At 35.8% G+C, this 20,426-nt stretch overlaps 1 protein-coding gene across 1 annotated transcript in view; it reads left to right on the top strand.

Annotated features, from left to right (window-relative positions):
* Positions 1-3,071: 3,071 nt before the first annotated feature.
* Positions 3,072-20,426, top strand: part of LOC145677301 (KH domain-containing, RNA-binding, signal transduction-associated protein 2-like) — a 35,503-nt gene continuing 18,148 nt past the window's right edge. The window contains exon 1 of the mRNA XM_081747847.1: positions 3,072-3,184. Coding sequence (XP_081603973.1) covers positions 3,134-3,184 — 51 coding nt within the window. The 5' untranslated portion in view covers positions 3,072-3,133. The remainder of the gene's footprint in view (positions 3,185-20,426) is intronic.

Genomic DNA, 20,426 nt, shown 5'->3' with positions numbered 1-20,426 from the left:
ACGAGTACTAGAGTCAATTACCCGCTTCGCTGGGTTGAAATAGGAAAATAGCGGGTAATTTGGATTTAAACGACATCGGAAGTGTCACTGTTCATCTCAGCGATCCCGAAAGATATGGATTCGACACTAATGCCGATCATTTTTATATATATCCCATCACTCCTCCTTCCTACTTGCACCGTCCAATCCCAGGTCTGAACCTCATCTATGTGGCAAATTTGATTGAGATCGGTCGGTTGATTGAGTTGATTTTGAGTTTAACGTCCCGTTCAGCAGCAAGGCTATATGAGACGTGGACCTACTGATTAACGTGGAATCCGAACCACATGAGCTCCCGCCGGGAATTGAACCCGGGCCTCCCACGCCACGAGATCGGTCGGGTGGTTCAAGAATTATAAAGTCACATACATAGTCTCTTTAATTTTTATTTATATAGATAGATAATTATGTTTTCATTTCTATGTAAATTAATAATATGTGGTCCACTTTATTCGAAAATTTATTGATAAAATTTATAATTCACAGAGGAGGAGCGAACTTGGGTGGCATTCATGTAACTCATATATCAACATATATCTAGCATTAGAAGGCTTGATCCAAGCTTGCAAGAAGGTATAGAGTGGAATGCCTAAACAAATATTCGTTTACGTGCACACCCACCTTCGCTAACACTTTCATAGATACACTCCACGCTGTCACACGGTGCTACCAGCTTTGCTGTGTCTACAACCAAAATAGCTCCGGATCAAGCTTGTAGTAAATAGCCAACAAACGTTAGTGTGTGTTTATTGTACGATTGATCGTTTTTAATGGTAAAGCGTTTGGAAGGCATTCGGATATTATTTGCTTCAACAAAGGTAATGTGAAAGTACTTTATTGAGTGGTCTACATGTTCTCATCTGCAACCCTCCTTCTTCTTGGTCAACATTAAGGTCGTTTTCCTGAAGGCTTCACTGCTAGGATTAAACACAAGTAACGAGTCTTGGTTATCTTTTTCTTAATTTTAGTTTCTTTCAATCATCCAGACTGTAATACTTCTCGACTATGTTATGTCTTTTCAGTTTAAAGTTTCATTTTTATGCTTGGAGGCTTAGGGTGACCGTGATGATTTTAAAGAATAAACTGGTAGAATAAAGGAAATAGGGGAAACTGGAAAACCTGGAGCAAAAACTACGCATCTACCTCAAAGCAATTTGGTAAAAGCTGAGATCGAAACAGGGACCCCATGCACACGTGCACGTTCTATCACTGAGTCATCGCGGCACGACTATATAATCTGTGTGGCATTCGGTGACAGTTGCCATTCTGAAGTTTAGCGCTGTGTAGCATTATAAATTCTTCCAATTGTTTGTCTCTTTTCGTGCCAAGTATTTTAACGAAACCTTTGTTTTCGAAACCACTCAGTCTCTGTTCTGCTTTGCATGTGAACGGCCATCTTTTATATCTATACAATAAGACTGATGCTTTTATAATTTTTTAATATATATTTTTAGATATATTAATTGCGATGATAAAAGTGTTTTGTACTGAGTACTAGCACTCACCTCTCCCATGAATTTACTTAATTATGACATTTCCGTGAATAATGTTCTTCCTCGTTACTGTGCACTGCATCTTCTCAAGTGGACTTCGTCGGGTTCTCCCGTTTCCTTACACTTTCTTCATTTCACAATTTCATTCATTTCTCATTATCGCCGTCTCCTTTATCCTAGCTGGCATAAAAGTGGGACGTAAAACTAAAATATTTCTTTTTCTTTCTTTTTTCTTTCTTTCTTTTTCTTTTTTTTTTGGGGGGGGGCATCTTGTCAACACTTATATTGCATAGGACTGATTCCTTCACACGCTGCTGCTTGAATATTTGAATTCTCTTGTACTGATTTTTACGTTCCATATCAATAATTTCGTCGTCTTCGTTGTTCAGTGTATTCAATTCGTTAGTCCTCTTTACCTTTCTTGATTTATCCTAATCGCGTAATTCTAGAACAAAGTTCCAGTTCGATCCCCGGCCACGGAATTTTGTGATGGAAAATATCTTATTCATAGATTTTTCGAGGAGTTCTCCCGTTTCCTCCCACATTCTTATTCTACTATTTTCATTGTGGCCTTGCGTAGCGTAGTCGCTAACGCTCTCGTCTTCGGTGCGAGCGGTCCCGGGTTCGATTCCCGGTGGGGGCACTCGGTCGAAAAGGTGTAAAAAGCTTTCTCAGGCCAGCCATTCTGAATGAGGTTTTCCTCATTCACACCAGGCAAATGCCGGGTTAGTACCCAACTTATAGGTCCCAGATCGCTTCCTTCATTCCCCGGATAGCATGCTCGCCGAGGGACGTCATCCCTCATCCATGACGGGCTAAATGGCCATCGATGCGGAGAGGCCAGAAATTTAAATCCTATATCTAGTATCATTTTCATAATCATTCAGTTACCATTACAACGTAACTCGTTATACACAGGTCCTCAGTCATAATTATAGCTAGATTAAATTACTAAAATCACTTAAAACAGTTTAGGCTGCGTTTAGCTTTCCCGGCTTTTATTGTGGCACACACTTATTGAAATAAATACACACATTTATAATTATGCGTACATTTCTTTATGATGGTTCCGGAATTATATCGTTTATTTACAAAACGTTGCTATGACAATGTATAGAGAAAAACTAATCATAAAAATTCATCATATTTGAATCAATTTTTTGATTCTCTTTCCTTTTTTCGTATTTTCTTCTTCTTCTAACTGGTTAGTGCATATTTTAAAATCATGCATTGCCCGGAAATAGAAAGAAAATATATTTAAAATTACACTGAAAATACAAGCTGTCGTTGCACCATAACCAGCTATTCTCTTCAGCCCTAAGTTCTTAATCTTACGATATTTAATAAAAAATAATTTCGTATCAAACATTTGTTATGATTAATTATTAGCTTCCATTTTAAATCCTAGAACAAGTTTTGAAAAGAAAAGAACCCACTAAAACGTATAATTATGTACTACTCATATAAGTTTAAACAAACCTGTTTTCTATGGTTTCTGTTGTAAATAATTTAATTTTGCCTCTTGTTTCTTGCAGTTCAATTTTGTTGGTAAACTTCTGGGTCCAAAAGGAAACTCTCTCAAGAGGCTACAAGAAGAGACGATGACCAAAATGGCGATTTTGGGACGAGGCTCTATGAGAGACAAACAGAAGGTAAATTAGAGCTCATTTTCTATTAGCTCGTTTCTTTATTTGTTTACTATGTGTTTTATCACTGGTGCCCCCCCCCTCATATCCATAACGCACCCTCCTCAATTGTCTATCCGTAGGTGTTCTTGCATGAAAAAAAATCTTTTCGATTAATTTTTACACCCCATCAAACACATTTATATAGATTTTTAACCCCCCAAATATTTCAATGACGCAGTTTGAGTCATAGCCCCCCTTTGTGGGCTCCCCTGTGTTTTATAGACAAGTAAATTTAAGCTATTAACTTGCGATAAATATATTTTTGTCCATTTTCTGCAGATTATGTAAAATGAATCCATGCAGCATAGAACAATATTTGGTGATTTACAGCTGACATTATACATTGTATTTAGTAGATATTTTATTTTAAGGTAAAGGCCGTGGTGGCTCAGTAGTAGACTGTTTATCTCTGGTGCATGGGGTCCTTAGATCGATCCCAAGTGAGCTTTGTGGTGGACAAACACCGTGTGCATGGGTTTTCTCGCGTTTCAGCCGTTTCCTCCCACTTTCTTCATTCCACCATTTCATTTAACTTTCACCATCACCGTCTCTTTTAGCCTAGTCAGCACAAGCGTGGGACGTAAAATTTAACGATTTCATTTCATTTGATTTTGAGCTAATAAACTTAGAGTAAAGTAGAGATTATTTGCAACCAGTAATATATATTTGATGTGGTATAGCAACGTAGAAGGGATCTTACTAGTAATGAACATTTGGAAGCCCGATAGTATAGACATAGTAAAACTTTACTTGCAACCAAATATGAATATTTTGTGATATTTAACCATGTCCCCACCGGGGACATAAAATATGACGACATTATTATTTCTTTACAACTTTATAATCAGGCTGGCAACATTGAAAACTGTTTACAGGGTATGATCTTACAAGTAAAGGTTTTCTCCCAAGAACCGTTGATCCGGAAACTGCGCATATATTTAGAGGAGGGCCACGCCGGGCCGATAGCAAAGGAGAAATCCAATATGGCCGCCCGAAGGTCATACCAATTGACTTTTGCAAGACACATCTCACCCACTTCCCATGGGCAGATTGACTTAATGTTTTGCAGATTGATATATGTATGAACACTACACATCTATTGGTTTGAAATTTCGCGGACGTTGACGTATTGGGCCCAATATGGCCGATCAAAATGTCAAAGTGTCAACGACTCGTGACTGGAAAACGAATTGTACTAGGAAGTACAGTATCACTAGACGTGTGCGAGAAGCATTAAAATATCTCCATGGTTAAAAATATCTCCATCTGAAAATCAATATAGCCGAATAAAATCCTGAACCAAACAGCTCTTACTACAAAAACGAAATTTGGTGTAAAGATCCATTACCACTAGTAGGTGAGGAAAATAATACAAATGGATCAGAATTTCTACATCGTGTATCCAATATAGCCGCGAAATACGCATATAAAATATACACTGTAAACAGTTCAGGTGGTTTCGCATGAAAATTACCTACAATTCACTGGAACAGATTTGGCAGATGAAATACCAGTAAGTTAAAAATGTTGCCAGTGCCTGTGTTATCTGTTTGAAGTGTTACACGCAAACATATACTGTTCATTTGGGAAGGTCTAGAACGCACTAGCCACAAATGTCCTAGAATACGCGTCTTAAAGTTTGCAAACCATATCATATATAACAAAAATTTACAGTGTATATTTTACATGCATATTTCTCGGCTATATTGGATACACGATGTAGAAATTCTGATCCATTTGTATTATTTTCCTCACCTACTAGTGGTAATGGATCTTTACACCAAATTTCGTTTTTGTAGTACGAGCTGTTTGGTTCAGGATTTTGTTCGGCTATATTGGTTTTCAGATGGAGATATTTTCAACTGTTTAATACTTTTTGTACACGTCTAGTGATACTGTACTTCCTAGTACAATTCGTTTTCCAGACACGAGTCGTTGACACATTGACATTTTGATCGGCCATATTGGGCTCAATACGTCAACGTCCGCGAAATTTCAAACCAATAGATGTGTAGTATTCATACATATATAAATCTGCAAAACATTAAGTCAATCTGCCCATGGGAAGTGGATGAGAGGTGTCTTGCTACTTATAATCAGCGATAAATATTAGGTGCTTTATAGCAGTTAGTATACATGCAACCTAGCAGGGATTCACTTGCATCCAGTAATAAATAATAAATGTCTTATACAGGGCCGTTCTAAAGAGTGATTAGTGACATACTAAAAAGTTCGACTAACATGTTTCCTGCAGTATTCAGGCCTTTAGTACGACTCATACGTTAAAACGACTCTGCATAAGGCCTAAGTGGTTTAAAGCAGATGATATTCATATAACAGCGATTTAGAGTACATGAAACCTATTATAAGTTTTCGATATTTCGTAGCAGACGGGAAACACATAGTTATATTTACTTATAACCAGTAATAAATATTAGGTGTTTTATAGCAGAGTGTACAGAAATAGTTACTTGCGACCTATTTGGTGTTTTTAGCAGATGGTATACATAAGCTATAGTGGGGATTTACTTCTAACTTACTATAAATGTTTGGTATAATAGATAGCAAATATGTAGTTGAGTATACTTATAACTAGCAAATACTATACATACAGTATATACTAGTAGGAATTTACTTACAAGCATATATATATAAAGTAGTTGGGATTCATTTGCAGCTAGTGATAAACATTAGGCGTTTTATTGCAAATAATATCCATATAGCAGGTAGAGATTTACTTGCAACCAGTGATAAAGATTTCATAATTTATAAAAGATTGTTTTCATATACTAGGGCTTTATATGCAAAATCCTGAGACGAATATTCGGACCCAAGAGAAACGGGAATGGGGAATGGCGGAAACTTCATAACAATGAACTACATAATTTATACGGTTTACCCAACATTGTTAGGGTCATGAAGTCTATGATGCTGCGGTGGGTAGGTCATGTACTAGGATGGAAGAAAGTAGGAACGCTTTCAAAGTCTTGACTGGAAGACCAATCGGAAAACGACTATTAGGAAGACGTAGGCGTAGGTGGGAGGACAATATTAAGATGGATCTCGCAGAGATTGGAATACAAAGTAGAAACTGGGTGCAGTTAGCTAAGGATAGAAGTCAGTGGAGAGCTTTTGTGAACGCGGCGTTGAACCTCCGGGTTCCATAGGCCATAGAGTTAGTTAGTTAGTTATATGCAACTAACGATAAATATTGAGCTAATATTTAGTACTTCCTTTCTCAAATTGGGTTTATAGATCTATTCTCTATGTGTTGTATGGTTTTGTGAGAATGAAAAATGCAAAATTTTGGCGAAATTACTTTGTATAAATGTACGAGTTAATTGTCAGATTCCATGGTCACGAAATTTAACAAGAGAGTTTCGTTGTATATCGTGGAAGTACGTTAGATTTTGAAACTACGTGTATTTCAACACTAAAACTGAAAGTAATAGTTCTATAACTTCCCGTTATAATAGAGAGAAAAGGTCAGAGGTCGAACCGGTTCTCTTTACAATTATTACTCTAAATGTATAGGAATCTTTATTAATCTAAATATAGAAACAGCTGAGATTAAGTTCATTATTGTGTTTCTCAATCCATTCTGACTATACGTACCTGTATATATTGATTATTCTAAAAATGGCACCCACGGACTAGAGAGCACTATTCTATGTCAAAAATAAAACAAAAAGTATATATAATTATATACTATAACGTCGCAGGCAAAGAACCATTGAGTACATCTACCAATCTATCAAAAAAGTTACATCGATTCTTTCCAGATGACAATTAAAGTCGGTAGGCGTTGACACTGGCGCCAGCTATTAGCGTAACTATAATTGTTTGACGGATTTATTGAACAATATTAATATAATGTTCCAAGTCAATCTCCGACTTCAAGTTTAAAGAATCCATATTTAAAAACCCTATTTTAACTATCTTTTACCATTTTTGTTCTATGAGAATCAACATTAAAACTGGAAATGGCTTATTCCTTCCACTTCCGGTTTGAACAGCGAAACTAATGGAGAACATGGAAACTATTCGTAGGTAGGACCCTGAGTCGATTTAAAACAGAAAGAAAGAAAAGAAAAAAGAAAGAAAAAGAAAAGTGCTTTTTTCGTCAGACAGAGAGAGACAGGCGGACCTAGCAATTTTAAAAGATTTCTCATAGTTCTGTGTAACACACATAGGCGTGCGCAACGTGGGTGCCATGGGTGCCTTGGCATCCCCATTAGACAAACATTTTTTATGTAGAATTATTACAAACTGAGAAGAGATTACGTGTAAATTATTTCCCGTCTGCATGTGTGCCGTGCGTCGCCGACGCAGCGTCGGGTGTAATGACTCTATCTTTTCTTAGGGGAAAGGGGGGGGGATGACATTCCATATGGTGGTACTTTAGATCTGACACCCACGTTCCCAATGTCCTGCGCACGCTAGTGGTAGCACAATAGAGTTATACAAAACGTAAAGTAAAAGTATATCCCATAAAGAATGCAGCTTTTGAAATGTCCGCCATTTCTGTTCTAGAAAGTTGCCAACACTGAACGTTACACGATTTTCATTTGCTGTCCTTGTAGTTAGTACTCACGAAGCGCTGAATAGCGCATGAGCGTCATCTGTTTTCTATACGGATAGGAATGAAGCGCTCACCATATTCGTAATAAGTTTTTCTTTTGACAACACGCTGCTCCGTCGTCAAGCGCTCCATTTCTATCCGTATAGAAAACAGATGACGATCATGCGCTATTCAGCGCTTCGTGAGTACTAACTACAAGGACAGCAAATGAAAATCATGTAACGGTCAGAGTTGCCAACTTTCTAGAACAGAAATGGCGGACATTTCAAAAGTTGCATTCTATATGGGACACCCTTTATAGAAGATTAAGCATTTCATTTCATTTACATAAAGCAGGCTTTCTCAATCCATTTCATATTATGCCCCCTTTTATTACACCCTCTTGCTAACGACCCTTAAGTAATACCTGGTTTATCATAAGCTTGTTATGTTGCTTATTGGTTACAGTTTGTATATGTGTTCCAAGTCTTACACACTTATACAGCTTTGTAAAGAATAATAAAAGATACCAAACCAATCCATCTCCAATTTTAAATTAAATCATTTCTCCATTGTCGCTTTACCAAAAGACACAGCAGGGTCGTTACGAATTGGACCTTAAGCTTTGTAATTCCTCCGCACTGCCAAAATAATAAATTATTATTATTTTGCTAATCATAGCTACTCAATTATGCAATCCCAATCTAGTCAAACTACATAAGGCTCAATTTCAACTTAGGCTTCAATTTGAATTGTACTTTAATTTCTAGTTTTCCATCAGTTTCATTTATTTTTTTCTTATTCCAATTGAAACTATTCTCTTTTTGTTTAATATTCTTTACTGTATTGGATAACAAGTATCTTAATGAAACATATGTCTATCAATATAAAGAATTCTAAATAATCTTGAAAAAAATGTTCTTTTTTTCGCGGATAAATCCTGATTACGTTTATATTTCTCACCTTCCTTCACTTTTATTTATTCCTCTCACTACTCTCCAAGAGGTCTCTTCTATTCCACTTGTTATTCTCCTACAAGTCCCATGTATTCTTCCCGCTACTCTCCTACAGATTCCATGTATTCCTCTCACTACTCTCCTACAGGTCCCGTATATTCCTCTCACTACATCTTCTAGAGGTCCCTTGTATTCCAGTTCTTACTCTCCTACAAGTTTCATGTATTCCTCCCGCTAACCTCTTACAGGTCCTTTGTATTCCTCTTGCTACTCTCCTAGAAGTCTAATGTGATCCTTTCACTACTGACTTAAAGATCGCATGCATTCCTCTCGCTACACTCCTAGAGGTCTCCATATATTCTTCTCGCTACGCTTCCGGAGGTCCTGTATTCGTCTCGCTACTTTCCCGGAGGTCCTGTATTCGTCTCTCTACTCTCCCACAGGTCCCATGTTCCTTTCGCTACTATCCTAAACGTCTCATATATTACGCCTGCTACTCTCCTAGAGGTCCCATGTATTACTTCCGCTACTCTCCTACAGGTTCCATGTACTCCTCTGCTACAGGTCTCATGTACTCCTCTCCCTACTCTCCTAGAGGTTCCATGTATTCCTGCTACTCCTCTCCTAAATTTCCTAAGTATTCCTCTCGCTACTCTCCTACAGGCTCCATGTATTCCTCTCGCTACTCTCCTAGAGGTCCCATGTATTTCTCTTGCTACTATCCTAAAGGTCTCATATATATGACGCCTGCTACTCTCCTAGATTTCCCACGTATTCCTCTCGTGACCAGACCACATAAAGTAAGGTATCGCTTCAAGAAACAATTATATACATCACTTACACTCAAGGTTTTTGAAGTTTCTTGGATTAAACCATAGTACTCAAATGCATTAGATTGCGCCCTTGAGCAGTAAGTGGACTGTATTGGTCATGAAGTGCTTTCATAGGATTCTTCCATTAAATCTAGATAACGAAAAAGTTTATGAAAAAGAAGAAACTATTGATCATTATGTGATAACGCCAATAATTCCAGTTTTATAAGTAATTGTGAAATCATTTTCCAGTCATATGTTCGGTTTTTATTAGTGACTTTCTTTTGTTACTTCTGATATTACAATTAATGTCGCATGAAATTGATATTTTTCATGTCTTTCAAAGTTACCTGCATAACATCATTATGGTATTAGATAATGCAGGAAACACAGAATAGTGGATTGCCTTACGTTCTGCAAACAGCCATTAATTATAGATGGTATCATATCTGTCGTGTAATATTTGCCCCTCAGCACATGAAAAAGAGCGCAAAATAATAGTAATTTATAGACAGGTATGTTCACTCCATTAAGTATCGTAAAATGCGTAAATCAGTAATTCGTCATGAACTTTTTTTGCGGTAGAATATTTTAAGACTATGTGGAAATACGAAATGATACAGTATTTGACTTCATTGTGCTTATCGTTTCTAGATCTTATTTCTTATCGAAATATTACGTAACATATGGGAATTTCAGAATGTTTCATTGGTTTTGTAGTAGGTACACTCATGTCCAAAATGATTGTCGCATATCTATAACTGTCTTCTTGTAACAAGATAATTTGATAATGATTTTGCAGGGTACTTTTAATACTCATACTATGTATATAATCGGGAAATGTATATTTGTGGTAAATTTGATAGGAAAGGAATTATAAATACGAAAATTAGAATGAGTAAAACAAAATGTTGCTAAATAGACAAGAAAGTTTTATTTTAGTTTTATTATACTTATTTACTGCTCTTTTGATATGAAATTTGCCACATGCATGTCTTTGCTTATTTTACACATACTAACATTATAAGAAATACAAGGCGAATTCGTTATCGAATTATATTCCTACAACAACATTTTTATAGACATGCGACCATAATTTTGGACATGAGTGTACATTCAGAATCAACGTGTTTCTTTTTCTAGTAATTTTGCTATGAAATCAAATCCTTTCATTAGAAGGTGTTTGGCAACACTGAAATCTTCCGCTAAAAGAATATAATTTTCCTTTTAATTGATTTATGTTACCATTGAAAATGACTGGAAACAAATATTACTATTCCGTTCTTAGCTGTGTGTTATAGTCACGGTGGCTCAATAGTAGATCGCTTACGTCTGTAGCGTGAGGACCATGGTTCGATCCCAGGTCAAATAAATTTATGGTGGATAACATCGTACTCGTGTCTTTTTCGGGATAGTTCCCTTTCCTCCTACGTTGCCATTCCACAAATTCTTCCATCATCATTCACTTGCTTTAATCATCATCTTCCTTAGAATAACAGGCATAATCGTAAGACGTTTAATTCAAAGATATCATTTCACTTTCATAACTGTGTATCGTCCTTCCTACTAATACCTAAGAAACTAATAGCAAAAACTGTGTATGCTCATCGTATTGTATGGACAACGAAGTTGCTCGGTGACGTTTAAGGATGAACAAATAGTGAATTTAGGATGCTGGACAGCTCTGAGCTACACACTACGGATCATGAAGGGTTATTATGCATATGATGCGTAGATCCTAAAGGAAAACCTAGAGGAAAGGATAAGAAGATAATTTCATCTCTTTACACGGTAGTTTGGGAATGGGGTGATACGTTCCCTTTGTCCCCCGACAGAGACACCTGTGTCTAAAAGAAAACTATCCAAAACTCGTTGTGGCCCAAAAGTTGGTATATACCCCAGCATTGATTAATTACAGTGTTGTAGTGTATGAATTTATTTGCTTCGGCTGTTCCGAGCTTAAGATGTAAGTAAAAACACATTAAGAACAAATAATAAAGAAACTTGGTCTTAACAATAAGAAATGATATGAAATACAGTGGGCTGATCAGTACAGGACTGTATACCTACTTTTGGGCCACCCTATACATTACTGCTTTATTTCCATCCAGTGGTTTCATTTGAGAAGGGTATGGGGAGCAATAGTCCCCCTTGAATTTGAGAAACATATGTTTATATATATATATATATATATATATATATATATATATATATATATATATATATATATATATATATTATAACAAAATACTTTGGATAGTGTAATAATTACCTGTACCTTGGGCAGAAAGTGCTCATACATATGCACTATACTTCATAGAATGTTAATTTAATAATAACAGAAGAAGAATGTTTTTAAGATATGTAAGATATTATTATGGGATAGTTGTTGCTATGTACATGTTTATGGATACCTAGTCAGCAAGTTTGTGTGCTTGACAGTGTTAAGGAAAATATATTATAAAGTATATCAACTAATAAACCATTTTTAGCACTGTTTATCGACGTTATCATTTTTATATAAATGGTGAGAACGATAGTATATAATTATTAAAGACTACTACCACTCGAGATTTGTATATCACATTTCGACGAACCAGGTTGACGACTACCCTCGGTAAGTCGTTATAAAAGTTTTGGTTTACCTCACCCGGGATTTGTTGTAAATTCATATCCCGAAGCAGAGTAAGGTTGAATTTACTTTTGTCATAAAGTTAATGAGTACAAATTTCACCATATTGAGAAGTGGTAGAATAATTATAAGAAGAATGGACACTGAAACAATGGAGAAAGAATCCACTAATAGTGACAACGGTGAACCTAATGTAACACCAGGATTGACATCAGAAGACCGAATTTTGCTAGTCTTACAGCAGCAATTGATTCAAATGTCTACCGAATTAAAGCAGACGATGAAGCATAACTCTGAAGAATTAAGTAGACGAATAGAACAGAAGTCTGATGAATCTAACAAGCAATACGAAGAATTGAAGCAGACGATAGAACAGAAGTTCGACGAATCTAACAAGCAATATGAAGAATTAAGTACACGGATGGAACAAAAGTCGGATGAAACGAAACAATTAATTATCCAGACGATGAGCGATATCACCTCGCAGTTCGAGGAAAAGTTAAAAGGAATATCGGAGGAATGCCAGGGTAATCACAACCACCTGAGCCAAGAAATCAATGATATAAAAAAGGATTTAGAAGTAACCGAATCTTCTGTTCAACAACAAAAGATCCAGGTCATCAATAATGCTAACAACATACGAGCAAATACGCAGTCGATAGCTACGTTACAGGAAGAAATTAGAATGCTACAGGTTAAGGACAACACATACCGTAATAACATGTGTAGTGATCGCATGGAGTTTCTCCAATCACCAGAGATGAACTCGCCTTTGCCGGTGTCTGATGAGGATATTATATTGGAAGAAATACATCCGAAGAGTACAGATGGGCGAAACATAGATGGTGTAACGACACATCACGTCATGGATAGGAACTATCACCCAATAAATACACGGAATGATAAAAGGAAGGTAAAATTAAGTGTTAAGATGAGTGAAATAAGAGCTATGAGCAAATTCAGTGGTAAGTGTAACGAGAATGCTACTTCTTTCTTAGAGAAATTCCAGGACGAGTGCAATATTATGTGTATAGATAGATCACAATATATGAAATTAATCCCTCATGTATTACTCCCACCTTGTTCATTATGGTTTAAAGCAGTACGTGATCACATCAGTACATATGAGGAATTCAAAGCGGCACTGATCGCAAACTATGAAAATGACTTTTTGCTTGCGAATAGAGATGCCACCATTAGAAATCAACACTTCAATCCTCGATTGCATAAATCTGTTGTAGAGTTTGTTGTAAATACATACAACGAATTAAAGGTCGTTAATCCATTGCAATCGGAATCGAGAATAATAGCATCGATTCGAAATTTGCTTCCATTTAAGTTACAACAGATCTTATTTTCCACGCAGTGTATGAGTTTCAACCATTTATTAATGCTTGTCCAATGCTATGAAACTCAATACCATGCTATGAATCAACAAGCAGGAATGGGTAAAAATAAGAATAATTCAGATCATTTGGTGCCTGTTCGGAATTTAAATATCCGAAGTGTGAATAATACAGAACATAACCTAAGCCGAGTATATTCTAGCAATCAAAATGAGCAAAATAGGCAAAGTCATGTAGGGAATCCGCCTAACCTAATTAATCGTAGCAATCCATATGTTAGATCATATAATCAAAATAGGTTTAAAAATAGACGGAATGTATGGCGAAATTCCAGGAATACAGCGAACTACGTGAATAGACGTAATGAGAGGACAAGAGATGGCACTTCGCATCAAGATCCAGGTATTGAAGTAATTTCTGTACAGAATAATAATACGGGACATAATCATGATTGTGCAGTACAATGTACTTTATTAGAATCGTATGTAAGTACGAACGTAACCTGATTACCGTTAATGAAATTAGGTTAAATTCATATCAGCTATAAATTTTCATGAACATTTATTTTATTTTTATTCAATTTAATTTTCTTTAATTCTCATTAAGCAATGATAATTCTCAAATGTTTTTAATATATGTAAGAATTATAATTCGATTCATAAATGATTGAAAGCAAAGGTTATTTATGTTAGATTGATTTGTATTGAAAACTTAACTGTCAAAGATTATGTTAAGAAGAAGATCTATTCTATAAAACTAATTATTCGACGACTGTTTTTATGAGCTATCCTATATATTAGCCGAACAAGATTCTTCTTTATTATGACATCTTAGTGCTACGATGTATACATTAAAATGTAACATCTAACTTATTTGTTATTTAATGCGCCCTGAAAGATTAAACATTATTTATAACATCACTGTTTTAATAATGATCAAAACTATTAATCATGGTAATTTGTGTTTCACCCTCGTTAATTATATTAATAAGCGACGATGTTTTGATAATAATGAAATAAATATAAGTAATATAATTAAAAATAAGTATTGATGAAGTGTAATATTTGTTATAAATGTATATATATATATGAAATGTAATGAAGATATATACGAGGTGCGATCAAAATGTGATGGACATATGCAATGTAAGAACAGTATTGTAAACGGACCAGTGGTTCTTGAACATAAAAGCCAAACTCGCTTATGACTTTTATATTCAGTCCATTTGTCGGGCGACATTTTTATATAACAAAATACTTTGGATAGTGTAATAATTACCTGTACCTTGGGCAGAAAGTGCTCATACATATGCACTATACTTCATAGAATGTTAATTTAATAATAACAGAAGAAGAATGTTTTTAAGATATGTAAGATATTATTATGGGATAGTTGTTGCTATGTACATGTTTATGGATACCTAGTCAGCAAGTTTGTGTGCTTGACAGTGTTAAGGAAAATATATTATAAAGTATATCAACTAATAAACCATTTTTAGCACTGTTTATCGACGTTATCATTTTTATATAAATGGTGTGAACGATAGTATATAATTATTAAAGACTACTACCACTCGAGATTTGTATATCACATTTCGACGAACCAGGTTGACGACTACCCTCGGTAAGTCGTTATAATATATATATAAATTCTGTAATATACTGATAAAGAAAGTGCAATACATTCGATTTGAATACATTACAGCAAAGCTCCCGCCATAATCCTTACTCATTTGACGCTGAGTGGCGACTGTATTAAATGTAACCTCCCGCTTGGAGAAAACGAATTACACGTAGTTTATACTTGGGGGGGGAGGGCTTTGATTTCACTCCATACGTTTTCACGATCGGTCTTCGACATGTCAGAGTTTGTCGATCGGTGTGTGGCGCTCAATAAATAGTTTCAGTTTATCTCTGTTTCGTCATCTAACGAAGTTCACCACTGATGGTTTAACGGAGGTTTAAAGACAACCCTCGTATATAAAGAAATTGACGTACTCGTCATTTAAAACTAAGTGAATACGATTCTCAATGTAATAAAGATTTCAGAAAGTTTTCTCCGTAGGGGAATTTCAATATAGTAGAGGTGAAAAATAATATTACGAAAATACTGGGAATCCATATTGAGCACAATAGGGTATATGCCCCCGGAGGGATTACGTGGCTTCAGGGGGAAACTCCTCCCGGACCACCCCTGAAATCATTACTATCACTACGTATTCGAAAATTTAGCTTTTAAAGGTTAAGAGGTAAAGACGATTGTATGACAGTTTATTACAAAACGTTTACTTTTATTTCACACTTCGTTATGCCCTAAATTCGTTTTTGATGTACTAAACAATCACTTAACGCAATTCACTAGTTAATGTTCAAATTTCGACACAGAATACGATATATGCGAATTTATGTATTTTGCATAAATACTTTATCATTTACATTCTTAAGTTTTACAGAATATTTTCTTTTTAAACAAATATACACTCCTTCTCAATGGCGTATGTTTTATATTCTAAAATAATTATATAAAGCATAGATATTTATTTCTGGCCCAAACTAAATAACATGAATAGGCAGATCTGGTCATAAAAGAAAATGATATCGTACACTACGGACCATTGTCCATAGTAGCATATATACAGGGTGTTAATGAACTATACCGACAAACTGTAAGAGGTGTCCTCATATCAAAATAAGAGAAAAAGTTCATATGGACATATGGCGAAAAGTGCACAATTTCAGCGCTAGAGCTGTCCAAAATAACGAAAAAGCCAAATTTCAGGAGGCCCTATAGGGCCTATTGAAATTTTGCTTTTTCACGGTTTTGGACAGCCCTAGCTCTGAAACTATGCACTTTCCACCATAGGTCCACATAAACTTTTTCTCTTATTTTGATGGGAGGAATCACCTCTTACAGTTTGTCGATATAGTTCATTAACACCCTGTGTATACATATTATCGTTGTAAGTTCACATAATTCCAGTGCAATCGAACTTGCACGAACTAATATCTCCAAAACTAGATAAAAAAGTGCATATATATACATCAATCAGTGGCGTATTTAGGGGGGTGGCTTCCGGGCTTAAGCCCCCCCCCGAAATCTTACTTACTATAGTACAGTAAATGAAATATCTTGCAGAATTTTCACATTTCCAGGCAAAGCCCCTCCCGAAAGTTAGCAAAGCCCCTCCCGAAACAAAATCGTAAATACGCCACTGACATCAATCAAATATTTTTATAAACTTTATTCCTCCTGTTAGAAGATTGAGCATTCTCCTAGTTCTTATATTTTTAACTGTTCCTATCAGAATATTGAGTTAATATTTCCAAAATGCTGCTAAAAGAATCGACACTAGTATTCACAAATCCACAAGAGAGGGAAAGAAACTTATAATGTTTCTGAAAACGATGACAAGTTTTGGAAATGGAGTTTCCTCTAATTAAACATACGTGATAGATACAATTTAAGTGTGTAGAATCAGCAATTAGTATCTGAAATTTTCTACCGTAATTCCATTCCAGGTGCTGTTGGATATTTTTTTAAACACAAACTCTAGTGTTGTATTAAAATAACACAAATAACTCTATCATAACATTCCATTTCGCTTATTTTAATTAACAAATCTAGTTCTGTATAAACAGAATCAAAGCAAATATAATTTAATCATAGGTAATTGACAAACTTCCTGTTTAGTTCATAGATGGTGGTAATTTGAGTTTTGCTTTCTCTTCCGTGAGAATTTCAATTAGTTTTACTTTCTAGTGTCCCTATTGTAATTGTTTTATATCCCCGGAATTTCTCTACTACGCGATTCGGCGAGTTTCAAAGTGTCCAATATAATTAGTTGTCATGATTAGGCGTTTTCCAGTCTTTGATTTTGAACGTGCTTAGTTTGGAAACTTTTTTCCTCTCGAAGATATTTACAGGTAATCAATCATGTTTTGAATCTGATTCATCACTCATTCTGATTCAATTGTCAGACTTATTTAGCATCTGATATTCTATTCATGCTTTACAGATTTCACTACTTTTCAATTATTATTATCATTAACAACAATCACAAATTCTCATTACGTACTTAATGAAAGGCTTATACAAGATATTGCAACTATTTTAGTATTCTACACACCTAGGAATTCTGTTTCATAAAATAAATCTAGTATATCTGAAACAATTCGTTACTTTCTTTTTGCCGTTATAAAGATTAAAACGTTTGTAATACTTGTACAAGGAAGTGCTGAAGCATTTAGAGAAAATGTTAATTCTTAAAAGTGTCAATTAAAGTTTAACGTGTGCTTTAGACAACTAATATCTACTTGAAACTGTTTTCGGCAACAGTCAATAAGCCCATACACAAATGGCTGTAGGGGTAATCGCCTCCTCCCCCCAGAAGAGGAAACTTCCTTATTTTATATATTAATAAAACCCATCCCAGAGTTTGTAGTTCTTAAAAGTAACTCTAAGTAGCAGTATTACATCTCACCGCCTTTCCCTCCAGAAGTTCATCCTGGATCCGCCCCTGAATGGCTGTGTACATGCAAAATCTATTACGGTGGTGCTACATTGTGTTAAAACAGTTTTCGACATTAATTGACTGATTTTTCGTCACAAAAGTCCCATCAACTAACATTAAGAGAAAATATAGCATCGTCCCATATGCTTACTTTCTCGTTGTAAATGGAATATTGACTAAAGGTCAAACTAATTGTATTTATTCATCTTAAAATATTGGTGGAACAATACCCAAAATAGACTCTTCGCGGTGACCTATGGAGAACGCCACGAGCCTTTGGTGCACGAGTCCATATTCATGGAGAAACCTTGAAAATTAAACGCAGTACACAGGGCTGGCCCTAGGTAATTTGCCACCCTGTGCACTGACATCATTGGCCGACATCCTTCCTTCAGAAAGATCAAATCTTTAAAGCCACGAGTTTAAGTATGCTACCCCATCTTGAAGAACGAAAGAGAGGGAAAGTGCACTCACACTCAGAAAGGCCTAAACACTACAAATACAATCTTGTTGTGTCTGTTTTTTCTTTAAATAATAATATGTTATGTTAGTGAAAGATAGAGCAAACACACCTGCAGAGGAAAGATAGTAATCCTTTTTATAGGGTTCGATATCGAGATTCAATCTCAATATATCAGTTTGCAATTCCAGTGCAACTAGATCTTTTATCTTTATTTCTTGATTTTCTTCTACATCTGTTAATTTTTTTTTAAAACTTGTTTCCACCTTCAATGATAAGGAACTTGTTTGTGACAAAGAAAAGACTAGTTTTCATATCAAAATTGTGATTACGTAACTAAATGGAACAGGTATTCGCTACTGTTCGAGAATTGAGTTTTTGTCTTTGACAACAATCAAGCAATTCATACTGGGATAGTAAATTTAACTACTATCGTAATGAAGTCTGTTTCCAACAAGAAATATTTATTTTTTAAATAATAATGTTACGACAGACTTTGCCGTCCCTGGCTAGGGATGCGCACGAGACAAGATTTGAGGCTGTCTCGTCTCGAAAATGTGCTGTAAAAGTGATGTCTCGACTCGAAAAACGTATTCTTTTCTATTCTGTGTCTCGACTCGTATTTTGTCAGGAAAATTCTGTCTCGACTCGTCTCGTGCGCATGCCTATCCCTGGCAGTACAGTGTTTCGGACTCTACCTTAAACTACCTTAAGTCCACTCCACGTCTCCATATAGCCTGGATGGTTAACATCGGCACTAAACTTCAATGTAATCAATAAATCAGCACTTAAAGCAGGAAAAATATAAAACTTTTGTTTGTTAGGTGGCGCCGTAACTCAGTGATACTAGCGAAGTATATTAAGTGATTTTAAACGCTACCTTTTTCGGCAATTCTGAAGAGCATTCGTCCATTTAATTGTACTCGATGTTTTTCAACTCGTTGGTTGAATTGGACTTTAGTGTGCCTTTTAAGCATTAAGGATATATAAGACATGAACCTACAGTTTATGTGAAACCCAAACCAGTGGCGGGTCTAAAAGGTAAAAACTGGGGGAAGGCAAAAAATGAAAAATATTTTAAATTTTACGCCCCACAGTTATGTCGGCTAGGCTAAAGGAGACGGTGATGATGAAAAATAAATGAAATGGTGGAATGAAGAAAATGGGAGGAAACAGGAAAACTCCGAGAAAACCCACGCATACGGTGTTTGTCTACCACAAAGCCCACTTGTTGCGAACTGGAATCGAACTAAGAACCTCATACACGAGAGGTGAACGCTCTATCACTGAGCCACCGCAGGGAACGAGCAGCCAGAGCCCATACTATGATAGGTATATCGTGATTTTGTTATAACCTTCATAAAATATATAAATAATAGATAAATTATTTTTGCCACTCAGAAATTTGGGTAGGTTTAGGCTCCTCCGGCCCCGGGGTAGATCCACCACTGACCCAAACCATCTTAATGTGTTTAAAATTTAAATGCCTTTCTACTGGTCGAAAGACATTGAAATTTGAACACATTAAGATGATTTGGATCAGTGGCGGATCTACCCTGAGGCCGGTGAAGCCTAAACCTACCTAGACAAAAAATTAGGAGTACAGCGCTCACCTCAGATGATAGGGGTCCCTGGTTCGATCCCAGGCTAAGTGAGATTGTAGTGAACAGTGCCATGTCTCTAGAGATTCTCCCGTGTTTTTCCCCATTCTTACTACAGCAATTATTACATAATCGTTCATTATAATTAATCACCTGTCACCTTTAGCCTAAAGAGCATAAAAGTGGCTGTTAAAAGTTTATTTTTCTTTGTACAAAGAAGTGAGTTTTCACAAATCGACCGGAAAAGAGCAGCGTAAGAGAAGAGAAAGAAGAGGAAAAGATAGAGAAACTGTGGTAGACAGCAGTAGAAAGTTTGTTTGTATTTTCA

The sequence above is a fragment of the Thermobia domestica genome, unplaced genomic scaffold (genome assembly GCF_964235325.1).
Source record: "Thermobia domestica unplaced genomic scaffold, izTheDome1.hap1.1 HAP1_SCAFFOLD_740, whole genome shotgun sequence".
Classification (NCBI taxonomy): Eukaryota; Metazoa; Arthropoda; class Insecta; order Zygentoma; family Lepismatidae; genus Thermobia; species Thermobia domestica.
The sequence above is the reverse complement of the archived record's forward strand: the minus strand, read 5'-3'. Positions and strand labels throughout refer to the sequence as shown.